The sequence below is a fragment of the Oncorhynchus gorbuscha genome, linkage group LG07 (assembly GCF_021184085.1).
Source record: "Oncorhynchus gorbuscha isolate QuinsamMale2020 ecotype Even-year linkage group LG07, OgorEven_v1.0, whole genome shotgun sequence".
Classification (NCBI taxonomy): Eukaryota; Metazoa; Chordata; class Actinopteri; order Salmoniformes; family Salmonidae; genus Oncorhynchus; species Oncorhynchus gorbuscha.
In genome coordinates this window covers 12,896,692-12,914,191 of record NC_060179.1, presented here as the reverse complement: position 1 = coordinate 12,914,191, position 17,500 = coordinate 12,896,692, and the positions used below count along the sequence as shown (strand labels likewise).

The 17,500-nt window shown below is 47.7% G+C and overlaps 1 protein-coding gene across 2 annotated transcripts in view; it reads right to left on the bottom strand.

Moving 5' to 3' along the window:
- Positions 1–17,500, bottom strand: part of LOC124039491 (zinc finger homeobox protein 4-like) — a 194,731-nt gene that overhangs the window by 58,394 nt on the left and 118,837 nt on the right. For both annotated transcript variants that reach the window (XM_046355509.1, XM_046355510.1), the window contains exon 6: positions 6,195–6,429. In XM_046355509.1, coding sequence (XP_046211465.1) covers positions 6,195–6,429 — 235 coding nt within the window. The remainder of the gene's footprint in view (positions 1–6,194; positions 6,430–17,500) is intronic.

Sequence of the window (17,500 nt, the reverse complement as noted above, 5' to 3'; positions counted from 1 at the left end):
ACCATGGCCTAATAGTCCTCACCCAGATCCCCACATAACTGAGGAGCAGTTCGGGACAGAGGAGCAGCTCGGGACAGAGGGGCAGCTCGGGACAGAGGGGCAGCTCGGGACAGAGGGGTGTCTCAGGACAGAGGGGCATCTCAGGACAGAGGGGCAGCTCGGGACAGAGGGGCAGCTCGGGACAGAGGGGCAGCTCGGGACAGAAGCAGCCCGGGATAGAGGGGAAGCCCGGTACTGAGGGGAAGCCCGGTACTGAGAGGAAGCCCAGTACTGAGAGGAAGCCCAGTACTGAGAGGAGCACTGGGTAGACTGGGAGCACTGGCGGCGCTGGGCAGACTGGGAGCACTGGCGGCGCTGGGCAGATGGGAGACTCCGGCAGCGCAGGAGAGGAGAAAAGCTCTGGCTGCGCTAAACAGGCGGGAGACTCCGACAGCGCAGGAGAGGAGAAAAGCGCTATAGGTAATCATAGAATCAAATCCCACGTGTTCCCTATAGGTAATCATAGAATCAAATCCCACGTGTTCCCTATAGGTAATCATAGAATCAAATCCCACGTGTTCCCTATAGGTGATCATAGAATCAAATCCCACGTGTTCCCTATAGGTAATAATATAATAAAATCCCACGTGTTCCCTATAGGTAATAATATAATCAAATCCCACGTGTTCCCTATAGGTAATAATATAATAAAATCCCACGTGTTCTCTATAGGTAATCATAGAATCAAATCCCATGTGTTCCCTATAGGTAATAATATAATCAAAACCCACGTGTTCCCTATAGGTAATAATATAATCAAATCCCACGTGTTCTCTATAGGTAATCATAGAATCAAATCCCATGTGTTCCCTATAGGTAATAATATAATCAAAACCCACGTGTTCCCTATAGGTAATAATATAATCAAATCCCACGTGTTCCCTATAGGTAATAATATAATAAAATCCCACGTGTTCTCTATAGGTAATAATATAATCAAATCCCACGTGTTCCCTATAGGTAATAATATAATCAAATCCCACGTGTTCCCTATAGGTAATAATATAATCAAATCCCACGTGTTCCCTATAGGTAATAATATAATCAAATCCCACGTGTTCCCTATAGGTAATAATATAATCAAATCCCACGTGTTCCCTATAGGTAATAATATAATCAAATCCCACGTGTTCCCTATAGGTAATAATATAATCAAATCCCACGTGTTCCCTATAGGTAATAATATAATAAAATCCCACGTGTTCTCTATAGGTGATCATAGAATCAAATCCCATGTGTTCCCTATAGGTAATAATATAATCAAATCCCACGTGTTCCCTATAGGTAATAATATAATCAAATCCCACGTGTTCCCTATAGGTAATCATAGAATCAAATCCCATGTGTTCCCTATAGGTAATAATATAATCAAAACCCACGTGTTCTCTATAGGTGATCATAGAATCACTGCTGCTTGATAGCAAAGAAAGTTCAGATATTCTGAAAAGTCTGAAATGAATATCTATCCTTCTCTCCAACCATCTCCTGTGTACTGTAAAAGGAAACCCTTCAATGTGTATACTAGGGGGCCTCATGAAAGAATATCGTTGTTCCCAAAAATGACGTGGGCAAAAGCAGGGCATTCAAGAATTCGCCTGAGTTTGGGCACCGGTCGTTGATTTAAACTCTACACTTCCTTGTGGAAATTCAGTATGTGGCAGGAGAATGGAGGTATACAACCGACTGCGAAAGAAGACAGAGTGTTTAATAGTGGAACATTTGATAAAGGTCCAGCAGGGGAGTATTACAGGTTTAAAACCTTTTGTTCACTGGTTGAAATGTCAAAAAGATTTGCATGGTAAGTTGTGGCGGAGACCGAAAAGGACAGAACAGAGTGGAGACTGTGTGTGTGTGTGTGTGTGTGTGTGTGTGTGTGTGTGTGTGTGTGTGTGTGTGTGTGTGTGTGTGTGTGTGTGTGTGTGTGTGTGTGTGTGTGTGTGTGTGTGTGTGTGTGTGTGTGTGTGTGTGTGTGTGTGTGTGTGTGTGTGTGTGTGTGTGTGTGTGTGTGTGTGTGTGTGTGTGTGTGTGTGTGTGAGAGAGAGAGAGAGACAGAATTGGACTTTTAGCAGAGTGAGGGGGAGAATAGGGGGTATGTGTTAAAATGCACAGTAATGATTTATCTAAGCTGGCTTGTCTTGTGGCCCTGAACTTTACTGAAGCACCTTTGATCCACTTCTAATTGAAACCAAACGTGTAGATGGCCTACTTCTCTCAATATGTCAGCAATCTCTCTATTCTATTCTCCATATGGTCAAGGCTGTGTTTGTATTGTGTGTGTGGGTGTGTGTAAGGGGGTGTGTGTGTGTGCTTGCGTGTGTGTGAGGTGAAAGGGAGAGAGAGAGAGAGAGAGAGAGAGAGAGAGAGAGAGAGAGAGAGAGAGAGAGAGAGAGAGAGAGAGAGAGAGAGAGAGAGAGAGAGGAAGAGAGAGAGAGAGAGAGAGAGAGAGAGAGAGAGAGAGAGAGAGAGAGAGAGAGAGAGAGAGAGAGAGAGAGAGAGAGAGAGAGAGAGAGAGAGAGAGAGAGAGAGAGAGAGAGAGAGAGAGAGAGAGAGAGAGAGAGAGAGAGGGAGAGAGAGAGTGAGAGAGAGCGGGGGAGAGCTGCTTTCACATCTGGTTTGCGTGGCCGTGAATAAACAGGATACTTTGGGGAGGACAGATTCATGTCTAACACTCACGTACATTAATGGTGGCTGGAATGCCATTGAAAACATGTTAGTCTCACGACAGGTCAAGCAAAGCGAAAACAAGTTAAGCATTCACTTCACTGCACCGCATTAGCATAGGAATGATTATATAACGGACTATGACAGAGTCTTCTGGTTAAAATTACAGAGACCCCCCCACACGACCCCCTCACACGACCCCCCCCACACGACCCCCTCACACTCTAAACCGTATCCCATCGTCTCCACACCGTAACCCCTGTCTCTACACCGTAACCCCTGTCTCTACACCGTAACCCCGTCTCTACACCGTAACCCCGTCTCTACACAGTAACCCCCCGTCTCTACACCATAACCCCGTGTCTCTACACCGTAACCCCCGTCTCTACACCGTAACCCCGTCTCTACACCGTAACCCCTGTCTCTACACCGTAACCCCTGTCTCTACACCGTAACCCCGTCTCTACACCGTAACCCCTGTCTCTACACCGTAACCCCGTCTCCACACCGTAACCCCCGTCTCCACACCGTAACCCCTGTCTCTACACCGTAACCCCGTCTCTACACCATAACCCCCGTCTCCACACCGTAACCCCCGTCTCCACACCGTAACCCCTGTCTCTACACCATAACCCCGTGTCTCTACACCATAACTCCCATCTCTACACCATAACCCCGTGTCTCTACACCGTAACCCCCGTCTCTATACCGTAACCCCTGTCTCTACACCGTAACCCCGTCTCTCCACAGTAACCCCCGTCTCTACACCGTAACCCCGTCTCTACACCGTAACCCCGTCTCTACACCGTAATCCCTGTCTCTACACCGTAATCCCTGTCTCTACACCATAACCCCTGTCTCTACACCGTAACCCCTGTCTCTACACCATAACCCCGTGTCTCTACACCATAACTCCCATCTCTACACCATAACCCCGTGTCTCTACACCGTAACCCCCGTCTCTATACCGTAACCCCTGTCTCTACACCGTAACCCCCGTCTCTCCACAGTAACCCCCGTCTCTACACCGTAACCCCCGTCTCTACACCGTAACCCCCGTCTCTACACCGTAATCCCTGTCTCTACACCGTAATCCCTGTCTCTACACCATAACCCCTGTCTCTACACCGTAACCCCCGTCTCTACACCGTAATCCCTGTCTCTACACCATAACCCCCGTCTCTACACCGTAACTCCCATCTCTACACCATAACCCCGTGTCTCTACACCGTAACACCTTTCTCTACACCGTAACCCCCGTCTCCACACCGTAACCCCATCTCTACACCATAACCCTGTGTCTCTACACCGTAACCCCGTCTCTACACGTAACCCCCGTCTCCACACCGTAACCCCGTCTCCACACCGTAACCCCTGTCTCTACACCATAACCCCGTGTCTCTACACCATAACTCCCATCTCTACACCATAACCCCGTGTCTCTACACCGTAACCCCCGTCTCTACACCATAACATCGCTTTGGATAAAAGCGTCTGCTAAATGGCATATATTATAATATTATTATTATTATTATTAACCCCCATCTCTACACCATAACCCCCGTCTCTACACCGTAAGCACCGTCTCTACACCGTAACTCCGTTCTCCACACCGTAACCCCCGTCTCCACACCGTAACTCCCATCTCTACAACATAACCCCATGTCTCTACACCGTAACCCCCGTCTCTACACCATAACCCCCGTCTCCACACCGTAACCCCGTCTCCACACCGTAACCCCTGTCTCTACACCATAACCCCGTGTCTCTACACCATAACCCCATCTCTACACCATAACCCCGTGTCTCTACACCATCTACACCCCCCTGTCTCTACACCGTAACCCCGTCTCTCCACAGTAACCCCGTCTCTACACCATAACCCCGTCTCTACACCGTAACCCCGTCTCTACACCGTAATCCCTGTCTCTACACCATAACCCCCATCTCTACACCGTAACTCCCATCTCTACACCATAACCCCGTGTCTCTACACCGTAACTCCCTTCTCCACACCGTAACTTCCTTCTCCACACTGTAACCCCGTCTCCACACCGTAACCCCGTCTCTACACCATAACCCCGTCTCTACACCATAACCCTGTGTCTCTACACCGTAACCCCTGTCTACAAAGTAACCCCCACCCCACAGCATTACACCGTCTCTACACCGCAACTCCCATCTCTACACCGTAACCCTGCGTCTCTACACCATAACCCCCGTCTCTACACCATAACCCCCATCTCTACACCGCAACTCCCATCTCTACACCGTAACCCCCGTCTCTACACCGTAACCCCGTCTCTACACCGTAACCCCCGTCTCTACACCATAACCCCGTGTCTCTACACCGTAACCCCCGTCTCTACACCATAACCCTGTGTCTCTACATTGTAACCCACGTCTATACACCGTAACCAACCTCTCTATACTGTAACCCACCTCTCTACACCATAAACCACCGTCTCTACACCGTAACCGACTCAAGGAAACCATTCATCTTTTTTTGCCTCCAAATGTTTTACAGTGCTGCTACACTTATTAGTGTCTGGCAGACCCTGTTCTTAGGGTCAGGTTAGGGTTAACCCAGACCCTGAGCTTAGGGTTAGGTTAGGGTTAACCCAGACCCTGAGTTTAATGTTAAGTTAGGGTTTACCCAGACCCTGAGTTTAGGGTTAGGTTAGGGTTAACCGAGACCCTGAGTTTAGGGTTAGGTTAGGGTTAACCCAGACCCTGAGCTTATAAAAGTTTTGGTCATGAGAAAGGAAATGAATGCTCACTCCAGGGAGAGACGTGTGTGTGTATGTATGTGTGTTTGTGTGTTTGTGTGTTTGTGTGTCTGTGTGTTTGTGTGTTTGTGTGTTGTGTGTTGGTGTGTTGGTGTGTTGGTGTGTTGGTGTGTTGGTGTGTTGGTGTGTTGGTGTGTTTGTGTGTTGGTGTGTTGGTGTGTTGGTGTGTTGGTGTGTTTGTGTGTTTGTGTGTTGGTGTGTTTGTGTGTTTGTGTTTGTGTGTTTGTGTGTTTGTGTGTTTGTGTGTGTGAGAGAGAATCTTTCAAAGGCAGAGTTTCATAAGTCTGCCTGCATGGGATGTCCCTGCGTATGGTATGTTTGTGTGTGTGTGTGTGTGTGTGTGTGTGTGTGTGTGTGTGTGTGTGTGTGTGTGTGTGTGTGTGTGTGTGTGTGTGTGTGTGTGTGTGTGTGTGTGTGTGTGTGTGTGTGTGTGTGTGTGTGTGTGTGTGTGTGTGTGTGTGTGTGTGTGTGTGTGTGCTTGCGTGCGTGCGTGTGTGTGTGTTAGTGATATAGGCGTAGCACCATAATGGGAACAGCATGCTCATTCTGGGGAGATTAGGTGGACTGGACGGGAGGGAGGGAGAGAGGGAGGGGTACATGGTGTGGGGGTAGGGTTTGGGTAAAGGATGGAGGAAACAGGGAGTACGAGTAGCAAGTCCCATCCAAGAAAAGCTACATAAACCATTAATAAACCATTGGCCTTACCTTGTTGTTTAGGGCAGTCTTTAACATGGTAAAGTTGGTGTAGACTCAGACCATCCTCCTCTCCTCCCAGTCCCTGCTGGTGGAGCTGTAGCTTCCTCAGCCCCTCGTTCTGCTGGTGGCGCGGGGAGCGAGCGTGCTGCACCAGGTTCAGACAGGCCTTGGTGGAGTAGTCACACAGGGCACAGTAGTACACACACTGCTCACTGCCACACGCGATCTCCTGCTTCTGCAAGTGCTGTAGGCGAGAGGAGAATAGAGCAGAGAGATTGTTAACATTTGTAGAAAAATGCTTTTTGAATGATGGTCAAGGTCAAAGGTGACATTAATCATTTGAGTGACTTTGCTCTGGATTCGTACGGACAGCTAACCTGTTGATACCTGAACCACAGTAAACTGGGACACTGTTATCTAGTCGGGCAAAAATCGTGTTTAAAGTAGAAATTGTAGGTAGGAAAAATGAACAAAGGATATTTCTCTTCCTTTATCTGAGCAGACAGCAAAACAAATCTAGTGTGCTTAGAAGAATGAAAGGATGTGAATAAGCGAACGGAAGAAAAACCTGATAGTACTGACAAAGAGGAGAGGAGAGACAAAGAGGACAGGAGAGACAAAGAGGAGAGGAGAGACAAAGAGGAGAGGAGAGACAAAGAGGAGAGGAGAGACAAAGAGGAGAGGAGAGATAAAGAGGAGAGGAGAGACAAAGAGGACAGGAGAGACAAAGAGGAGAGGAGAGACAAAGAGGAGAGGAGAGATAAAGAGGACAGGAGAGACAAAGAGGACAGGAGAGACAAAGAGGAGAGTAGAGACAAGAGACAAAGAGGAGGAGAGAGGAGAGACAAAGAGGAGAGGAGAGACAAAGAGGAGAGAGGAGAGACAAAGAGGAGAGGAGAGAGAGACAGGAAGACAAAGAGGAGAGGAGAGACAAAGAGGACAGGAGAGACAAAGAGGACAGGAGAGACAAAGAGGAGAGACAAAGAGAGACAAAGAGGAGAGGAGAGACAAAGAGGACAGGAGAAACAAAGAGGACAGGAGAGACAAAGAGGACAGGAGAGACAAAGAGGAGAGGGACAAAGAGACAAAGAGGACAGGAGAGACAAAGAGGACAGGAGAAACAAAGAGGACAGGAGAGACAAAGAGGACAGGAGAGACAAAGAGGACAGGAGAGACAAAGAGGACAGGAGAGACAAAGAGGACAGGAGAGACAAAGAGGACAGGAGAGACAAAGAGGACAGGAGAGACAAAGAGGACAGGAGAGACAAAGAGGACAGGAGAGACAAAGAGGACAGGAGAGACAAAGAGGACAGGAGAGACAAAGAGGAGAGGAGAGAGACAAGAGGACAGGAGAGACAAAGAGGAGAGGAGAGACAAAGAGGAGAGGAGAGACAAAGAGGACAGGAGAGACAAAGAGGACAGGAGAGACAAAGAGGACAGGAGAGACAAAGGACAGGAGAGACAAAGAGGACAGGAGAGAGACAAAGAGGAGAGGAGAGACAAAGAGGACAGGAGAGACAAAGGGAAAAAGAGAGAGACAAAGAAGACAGGAGAGACAAAGAGGACAGGAGAGACAAAGAGGAGAGACAAAGAGGACAGGAGAGACAAAGAGGAGAGGAGAGAAAGAAAGAGAGGAGAGGAGAGACAAAGAGGACAGGAGAGACAAAGAGGAGAGGAGAGACAAAGAGGACAGAGAGAGGAGAGACAAAGAGGACAGGAGAGACAAAGAGGAGAGGAGAGACAAAGAGGAGAGGAGAGACAAAGAGGAGAGGAGAGACAAAGAGGACAGGAGAGACAAAGAGGAGAGACAAAGAGGACAGGAGAGACAAAGAGGACAGGAGAGACAAAGAGGACAGGAGAGACAAAGAGGAGAGGAGAGACAAAGAGGACAGGAGAGACAAAGAGGACAGGAGAGACAAAGAGGACAGGAGAGACAAAGAGGAGAGGAGAGATAAAGAGGACAGGAGAGACAAAGAGGAGAGGAGAGACAAAGAAGACAGGAGAGACAAAGAGGAGAGGAGAGACAAAGAGGATAGGAGAGATAAAGAGGAGAGGAGAGACAAAGAGGACAGGAGAGACAAAGAGGACAGGAGAGACAAAGAGGAGAGGAGAGACAAAGAGGACAGGAGAGACAAACAGGACATGAGAGACAAAGAGGAGAGGAGAGACAAAGAGGAGAGGATAGATAAAGAGGACAGGAGAGACAAAGAGGACAGGAGAGACAAAGAGGAGAGGAGAGACAAAGAGGAGAGGAGAGACAAAGAGGAGAGGAGAGAGAAAGAGGAGAGGAGAGACAAAGAGGACAGGAGAGACAAAGAGGAGAGGAGAGACAAAGAGGAGAGGAGAGACAAAGAGGACAGGAGAGACAAAGAGGACAGGAGAGACAAAGAGGACAGGAGAGACAAAATGAGGGAGAGGAGAGACTAAATGAGGGAGAGACAAAGTAAGGAGAGGAGAGAAAAAATGAGGAGAGGAGAGACGAGGTGAGGAGAGACAAAGTGAGGAGAGGAGAGACAAAATGAGACGAGACAAAGTGAGAAGAAGAGCAACCAAGTGAGGAGAGGAGAGAAGAAATGAGAGAGAGGAGAGACAAAGTGAGGAGAGGAGAGAAAAAATGAGGGAGAGGAGAGACAAAATGTGGAGAGGAGAGACAAAGTGAGGAGAGGAGATACGAGGTGAGGAGAGACAAAATGAGGGAGAGGAGAGACAAAGTGAGGAGAGGAGAGACAAAGTGAGGAGAGGAGAGACAAAATGAGGAGAGGAGAGACAAAGTGAGGAGAGGAGAGACGAGGTGAGGAGAGACAAAGTGAGGAGAGGAGAGACAAAATGAGGAGAAGAGAGACAAAATGAGGAGAGGAGAGACAAAATGAGGAGAGGAGAGACAAAGTGAGGAGAGGAGAGACAAAATGAGGAGAGGAGAGACAAAGTGAGGAGAGGAGAGACGAGGTGAGGAAAGACAAAGTGAGGAGAGGAGAGACAAAATGAGGAGAGACAAAGTGAGGAGAGGAGAGACAAAGTGAGGAGAGGAGAGACAAAATGAGGAGAGGAGAGACAAAGTGAGGAGAGGAGAGACAAAATGAGGAGAGGAGAGACGAGGTGAGGAGAAACAAAGTGAAGAGAGGAGAGACAAAATGAGGAGAAGAGAGACAAAATGAGGAGAGGAGAGACAAAATGAGGAGAGGAGAGACAAAGTGAGGAGAGGAGAGACAAAATGAGGAGAGGAGAGACAAAGTGAGGAGAGGAGAGACGAGGTGAGGAGAGACAAAGTGAGGAGAGGAGAGACAAAATGAGGAGAGACAAAGTGAGGTGAGGAGAGACAAAGTGAGGAGAGGAGAGACAAAATGAGGAGAGGAGAGACAAAGTGAGGAGAGGAGAGACAAAATGAGGAGAGGAGAGACGAGGTGAGGAGAGGAGAGACGAGGTGAGGAGAGGAGAGACGAGGTGAGAAGAGGAGAGACGAGGTGAGGAGAGGAGAGACGAGGTGAGGAGAGGAGAGACAAAGTGAGGAGAGGAGAGACAAAATGAGGGAGAGGAGAGACAAAGTGAGGAGAGACAAAATGAGGAGAGGAGAGACAAAATAAGACGAGACAAAGTGAGAAGAAGAGCGACAAAGTGAGGAGAGGAGAGAGGAAATGAGAGAGAGGAGAGACAAAGTGAGGAGAGACAAAATGAGGAGAGGAGAGAAAAAATGAGGGAGAGGAGAGACAAAATGTGGAGAGGAGAGACAAAGTGAGGAGAGGAGAGACGAGGTGAGGAGAGACAAAATGAGGGAGAGGAGAGACAAAGTGAGGAGAGGAGAGACAAAGTGAGGAGAGGAGAGACAAAATGAGGAGAGGAAAGACAAAGTGAGGAGAGGAGAGACGAGGTGAGGAGAGACAAAGTGAGGAGAGGAGAGACAAAGTGAGGAGAGGAGAGACAAAATGAGGACAGGAGAGACAAAATGAGGAGAGGAGAGACAAAATGAGGAGAGGAGAGACAAAGTGAGGAGAGGAGAGACAAAATGAGGAGAGGAGAGACAAAGTGAGGAGAGGAGAGACGAGGTGAGGAGAGACAAAGTGAGGAGAGGAGAGACAAAATGAGGAGAGGAGAGACAAAATGAGGAGAGGAGAGACAAAGTGAGGAGAGGAGAGACGAGGTGAGGAGAGACAAAGTGAGGAGAGGAAAATGAGGAGGAGAGACAAAATGAGGAGAGGAGAGACAAAGTGAGGAGAGACAAAATGAGGAGAGGAGAGAAAAAATGAGGGAGAGGAGAGACAAAATGTGGAGAGGAGAGACAAAGTGAGGAGAGGAGATACGAGGTGAGGAGAGACAAAATGAGGAGAGGAGAGACAAAGTGAGGAGAGGAGAGACAAAGTGAGGAGAGGAGAGACAAAATGAGGAGAGGAGAGACAAAGTGAGGAGAGGAGAGACGAGGTGAGGAGAGACAAAGTGAGGAGAGGAGAGACAAAATGAGGAGAAGAGAGACAAAATGAGGAGAGGAGAGACAAAATGAGGAGAGGAGAGACAAAGTGAGGAGAGGAGAGACAAAATGAGGAGAGGAGAGACAAAGTGAGGAGAGGAGAGACAAGGTGAGGAAAGACAAAGTGAGGAGAGGAGAGACAAAATGAGGAGAGACAAAGTGAGGAGAGGAGAGACAAAGTGAGGAGAGGAGAGACAAAATGAGGAGAGGAGAGACAAAGTGAGGAGAGGACAAAATGAGGAGAGGAGAGACGAGGTGAGGAGAAACAAAGTGAAGAGAGGAGAGACAAAATGAGGAGAAGAGAGACAAAATGAGGAGAGGAGAGACAAAATGAGGAGAGAGGAGAGAGACAAAGTGAGGAGAGGAGAGACAAAATGAGGAGAGGAGAGACAAAGTGAGGAGAGGAGAGACGAGGTGAGGAGAGACAAAGTGAGGAGAGGAGAGACAAAATGAGGAGAGACAAAGTGAGGTGAGGAGAGACAAAGTGAGGAGAGGAGAGACAAAATGAGGAGAGGAGAGACAAAGTGAGGAGAGGAGAGACAAAATGAGGAGAGGAGAGACAAAATGAGGAGAGGAGAGACAAAGTGAGGAGAGGAGAGACGAGGTGAGAAGAGGAGAGACGAGGTGAGGAGAGGAGAGACGAGGTGAGGAGAGGAGAGACAAAGTGAGGAGAGGAGAGACAAAATGAGGGAGAGGAGAGACAAAGTGAGGAGAGACAAAATGAGGAGAGGAGAGACAAAATAAGACGAGACAAAGTGAGAAGAAGAGCGACAAAGTGAGGAGAGGAGAGAGGAAATGAGAGAGAGGAGAGACAAAGTGAGGAGAGACAAAATGAGGAGAGGAGAGAAAAAATGAGGAGAGGAGAGACAAAATGTGGAGAGGAGAGACAAAGTGAGGAGAGGAGAGACGAGGTGAGGAGAGACAAAATGAGGGAGAGGAGAGACAAAGTGAGGAGAGGAGAGACAAAGTGAGGAGAGGAGAGACAAAATGAGGAGAGGAAAGACAAAGTGAGGAGAGGAGAGACGAGGTGAGGAGAGACAAAGTGAGGAGAGGAGAGACAAAGTGAGGAGAGGAGAGACAAAATGAGGACAGGAGAGACAAAATGAGGAGAGGAGAGACAAAATGAGGAGAGGAGAGACAAAGTGAGGAGAGGAGAGACAAAATGAGGAGAGGAGAGACAAAGTGAGGAGAGGAGAGACGAGGTGAGGAGAGACAAAGTGAGGAGAGGCGAGACAAAATGAGGAGAGACAAAGTGAGGAGAGAGACAAAGTGAGGAGAGGAGAGACAAAGTGAGGAGAGGAGAGACAAAATGAGGGAAAGGAGAGACAAAGTGAGGAGAGACAAAATGAGGAGAGGAGAGACAAAATGAGGAGAGGAGAGACAAAATGAGGAGAGACAAAATGAGGAGAGGAGAGACAAAGTGAGGAGAGACAAAGTGAGGAGAGGAGAGACAAAATGAGGGAGAGGAGAGACAAAGTGAGGAGAGGAGAGACAAGGTGAGGAGAGACAAAGTGAGGAGAGGAGAGACAAAATGAGGAGAGGAGAGACAAAATGAGGAGAGGAGAGACAAAGTGAGGAGAGGAGAGACGAGGTGAGGAGAGACAAAGTGAGGAGAGGAGAGACAAAATGAGGAGAGACAAAGTGAGGAGAGGAGAGACAAAGTGAGGAGAGGAGAGACAAAATGAGGAGAGGAGAGAAAAAGTGAGGAGAGGAGAGACAAAATGAGGAGAGGAGAGACGAGGTGAGGAGAAACAAAGTGAGGAGAGGAGAGACAAAATGAGGGAGATGAGAGACAAAGTGAGGAGAGACAAAATGAGGAGAGGAGAGACAAAATAAGACGAGACAAAGTGAGAAGAAGAGCGACAAAGTGAGGAGAGGAGAGACAAAATGAGAGAGAGGAGAGACAAAGTGAGGAGAGACAAAATGAGGAGAGGAGAGAAAAAATGAGGGAGAGGAGAGACAAAATGAGACGAGGTGAGGAGAGACAAAGTGAGGAGAGGAGAGACAAAATGAGGAGAGACAAAGTGAGGAGAGAGACAAAGTGAGGAGAGGAGAGACAAAGTGAGGAGAGGAGAGACAAAATGAGGAGAGGAGAGACAAAATGAGGAGAGGAGAGACAAAGTGAGGAGAGGAGAGACAAAATGAGACAAAAAAATGAGGGAAAGGAGAGACAAAGTGAGGAGAGACAAAATGAGCAGAGGAGAGACAAAATGAGGAGAGGAGAGACAAAATGAGAGAGACAAAATGAGGAGAGGAGAGACAAAGTGAGGAGAGACAAAGTGAGGAGAGGAGAGACAAAATGAGGAGAGGAGAGACAAAATGAGGAGAGGAGAGACGAGGTGAGGAGAGACAAAGTGAGGAGAGGAGAGACAAAATGAGGAGAGGAGAGACAAAATGAGGAGAGACAAAGTGAGGAGAGGAGAGACAAAATGAGGGAGAGGAGAGACAAAGTGAGGAGAGACAAAATGAGGAGAGGAGAGACAAAATAAGATGAGACAAAGTGAGAAGAAGAGCGACAAAGTGAGGAGAGGAGAGAGGAAATGAGAGAGAGGAGAGACAAAGTGAGGAGAGACAAAATGAGGAGAGGAGAGACAAAATGAGGAGAGGAGAGAAAAAATGAGGGAGAGGAGAGACAAAATGTGGAGAGGAGAGTCAAAATGAGGAGAGACAAAATGAGGAGAGGAGAGACAAAATGAGGAGAGGAGAGACAAAATGAGGAGAGGAGAGACAAAATGAGGAGAGGAGAGACAAAGTGAGGAGAGGAGAGACAAAATGAGGTGAGGAGAGACAAAGTGAGGAGAGAGAGACAAAATGAGGAGAGGAGAGACAAAATGAGGAGAGGAGAGACAAAGTGAGGAGAGGAGAGACGAGGTGAGGAGAGACAAAGTGAGGAGAGGAGAGACGAGGTGAGGAGAGACAAAATGAGGAGAGGAGAGACAAAGTGAGGAGAGACAAAATGAGGAGAGGAGAGAAAAAATGAGGGAGAGGAGAGACAAAATGTGGAGAGGAGAGTCAAAATGAGGAGAGACAAAATGAGGAGAGGAGAGACAAAGTGAGGAGAGGAGAGACAAAATGAGGGAGAGGAGAGACAAAATGAGGAGAGGAGAGACAAAGTGAGGAGAGGAGAGACGAGGTGAGGAGAGACAAAGTGAGGAGAGGAGAGACAAAATGAGGAGAGGAGAGACAAAATGAGGAGAGGAGAGACAAAGTGAGGAGAGGAGAGACGAGGTGAGGAGAGACAAAGTGAGGAGAGGAGAGACGAGGTGAGGAGAGACAAAATGAGGAGAGGAGAGACAAAGTGAGGAGAGACAAAATGAGGAGAGACAAAATGAGGAGAGACAAAATGAGGAGAGACAAAATGAGGAGAGACAAAATGAGGAGAGGAGAGACAAAATGAGGAGAGACAAAATGAGGAGAGACAAAGTGAGGAGAGACAAAGTGAGGAGAGACAAAATGAGGAGAGGAGAGACAAAATGAGGAGAGACAAAGTGAGGAGAGGAGAGACAAAATGAGGGAGAGGAGAGACAAAGTGAGGAGAGAGAAAATGAGGGAGAGGAGAGACAAAATGAGGAGAGGAGAGACAAAATGAGGAGAGGGGAGACAAAGTGAGGAGAGGAGAGACAAAATGAGGAGAGGAGAGACAAAGTGAGGAGAGGAGAGACAAAGTGAGGAGAGGAGAGACAAAGTGAGGAGAGGAGAGACAAAATGAGGAGAGGGGAGACAAAGTGAGGAGAGGAGAGACAAAATGAGGAGAGGAGAGACGAGGTGAGGAGAAACAAAGTGAGGAGAGGAGAGACAAAATGAGGGAGATGAGAGACAAAGTGAGGAGAGACAAAATGAGGAGAGGAGAGACAAAATAAGACGAGACAAAGTGAGAAGAAGAGCGACAAAGTGAGGAGAGGAGAGAGGAAATGAGAGAGAGGAGAGACAAAGTGAGGAGAGACAAAATGAGGAGAGGAGAGAAAAAATGAGGGAGAGGAGAGACAAAATGTGAGACGAGGTGAGGAGAGACAAAGTGAGGAGAGGAGAGACAAAATGAGGAGAGACAAAGTGAGGAGAGAGACAAAGTGAGGAGAGGAGAGACAAAGTGAGGAGAGGAGAGACAAAATGAGGAGAGGAGAGACAAAATGAGGAGAGGAGAGACAAAGTGAGGAGAGGAGAGACAAAATGAGACAAAATGAGGGAAAGGAGAGACAAAGTGAGGAGAGACAAAATGAGGAGAGGAGAGACAAAATGAGGAGAGGAGAGACAAAATGAGGAGAGACAAAATGAGGAGAGGAGAGACAAAGTGAGGAGAGACAAAGTGAGGAGAGGAGAGACAAAATGAGGGAGAGGAGAGACAAAGTGAGGAGAGGAGAGACGAGGTGAGGAGAGACAAAGTGGGGAGAGGAGAGACAAAATGAGGAGAGGAGAGACAAAATGAGGAGAGGAGAGACAAAGTGAGGAGAGGAGAGACAAAATGAGGGAAAGGAGAGACAAAGTGAGGAGAGACAAAATGAGGAGAGGAGAGACAAAATGAGGAGAGGAGAGACAAAATGAGGAAAGACAAAATGAGGAGAGGAGAGACAAAGTGAGGAGAGACAAAGTGAGGAGAGGAGAGACAAAATGAGGGAGAGGAGAGACAAAGTGAGGAGAGACAAAATGAGGAGAGGAGAGACAAAATAAGATGAGACAAAGTGAGAAGAAGAGCGACAAAGTGAGGAGAGGAGAGAGGAAATGAGAGAGAGGAGAGACAAAGTGAGGAGAGACAAAATGAGGAGAGGAGAGAAAAAATGAGGGAGAGGAGAGACAAAATGAGGGAGAGGAGAGACAAAATGAGGAGAGGAGAGACAAAATGAGGAGAGGAGAGACAAAATGAGGAGAGACAAAATGAGGAGAGACAAAGTGAGGAGAGGAGAGACAAAATGAGGGAGAGGAGAGACAAAGTGAGGAGAGGAGAGACGAGGTGAGGAGAGACAAAGTGAGGAGAGGAGAGACAAAATGAGGAGAGGAGAGACAAAATGAGGAGAGGAGAGACAAAGTGAGGAGAGGAGAGACGAGGTGAGGAGAGACAAAGTGAGGAGAGGAGAGACGAGGTGAGGAGAGACAAAATGAGGAGAGGAGAGACAAAGTGAGGAGAGACAAAATGAGGAGAGACAAAATGAGGAGAGACAAAATGAGGAGAGACAAAATGAGGAGAGACAAAATGAGGAGAGGAGAGACAAAATGAGGAGAGACAAAATGAGGAGAGACAAAGTGAGAAGAGACAAAATGAGGAGAGGAGAGACAAAATGAGGAGAGGAGAGACAAAATGAGGAGAGACAAAGTGAGGAGAGGAGAGACAAAATGAGGGAGAGGAGAGACAAAGTGAGGAGAGAGAAAATGAGGGAGAGGAGAAACAAAGTGAGGAGAGGAGAGACAAAGTGAGGAGAGGAGAGACGAGGTGAGGAGAGACAACGTGAGGGAGAGGAGAGACAAAGTGAGGAGAGGAGAGACAAAGTGAGGAGAGGAGAGACAAAATGAGGAGAGGAGAGACAAAGTGAGGAGATGAGAGAAGATGTGAGGAGAGAAAAAATTAGGAGAGGAGAGACAAAATGAGGGAGAGTAGAGACAAAATGAGGAGAGGAGAGACAAAATGAGGAGAGGAGAGACAAAATGAGGAGAGGAGAGACAAAGTGAGGAGAGGAGAGACAAAATGAGACAAAATGAGGGAAAGGAGAGACAAAGTGAGGAGAGACAAAATGAGGAGAGGAGAGACAAAATGAGGAGAGGAGAGACAAAATGAGGAGAGACAAAATGAGGAGAGGAGAGACAAAGTGAGGAGAGACAAAGTGAGGAGAGGAGAGACAAAATGAGGGAGAGGAGAGACAAAGTGAGGAGAGACAAAATGAGGAGAGGAGAGACAAAATAAGATGAGACAAAGTGAGAAGAAGAGCGACAAAGTGAGGAGAGGAGAGAGGAAATGAGAGAGAGGAGAGACAAAGTGAGGAGAGACAAAGTGAGGAGAGGAGAGACAAAATGAGGAGAGGAGAGACAAAATGAGGAGAGGAGAGACAAAGTGAGGAGAGGAGAGACAAAATGAGGGAAAGGAGAGACAAAGTGAGGAGAGACAAAATGAGGAGAGGAGAGACAAAATGAGGAGAGGAGAGACAAAATGAGGAAAGACAAAATGAGGAGAGGAGAGACAAAGTGAGGAGAGACAAAGTGAGGAGAGGAGAGACAAAATGAGGGAGAGGAGAGACAAAGTGAGGAGAGACAAAATGAGGAGAGGAGAGACAAAATAAGATGAGACAAAGTGAGAAGAAGAGCGACAAAGTGAGGAGAGGAGAGAGGAAATGAGAGAGAGGAGAGACAAAGTGAGGAGAGACAAAATGAGGAGAGGAGAGAAAAAATGAGGGAGAGGAGAGACAAAATGTGGAGAGGAGAGTCAAAATGAGGAGAGACAAAATGAGGAGAGGAGAGACAAAGTGAGGAGAGGAGAGACAAAATGAGGGAGAGGAGAGACAAAATGGGGAGAGGAGAGACAAAATGAGGAGAGACAAAATGAGGAGAGACAAAATGAGGAGAGACAAAGTGAGGAGAGGAGAGACAAAATGAGGGAGAGGAGAGACAAAGTGAGGAGAGGAGAGACGAGGTGAGGAGAGACAAAGTGAGGAGAGGAGAGACAAAATGAGGAGAGGAGAGACAAAATGAGGAGAGGAGAGACAAAGTGAGGAGAGGAGAGACGAGGTGAGGAGAGACAAAGTGAGGAGAGGAGAGACGAGGTGAGGAGAGACAAAATGAGGAGAGGAGAGACAAAGTGAGGAGAGACAAAATGAGGAGAGACAAAATGAGGAGATACAAAATGAGGAGAGACAAAATGAGGAGAGGAGAGACA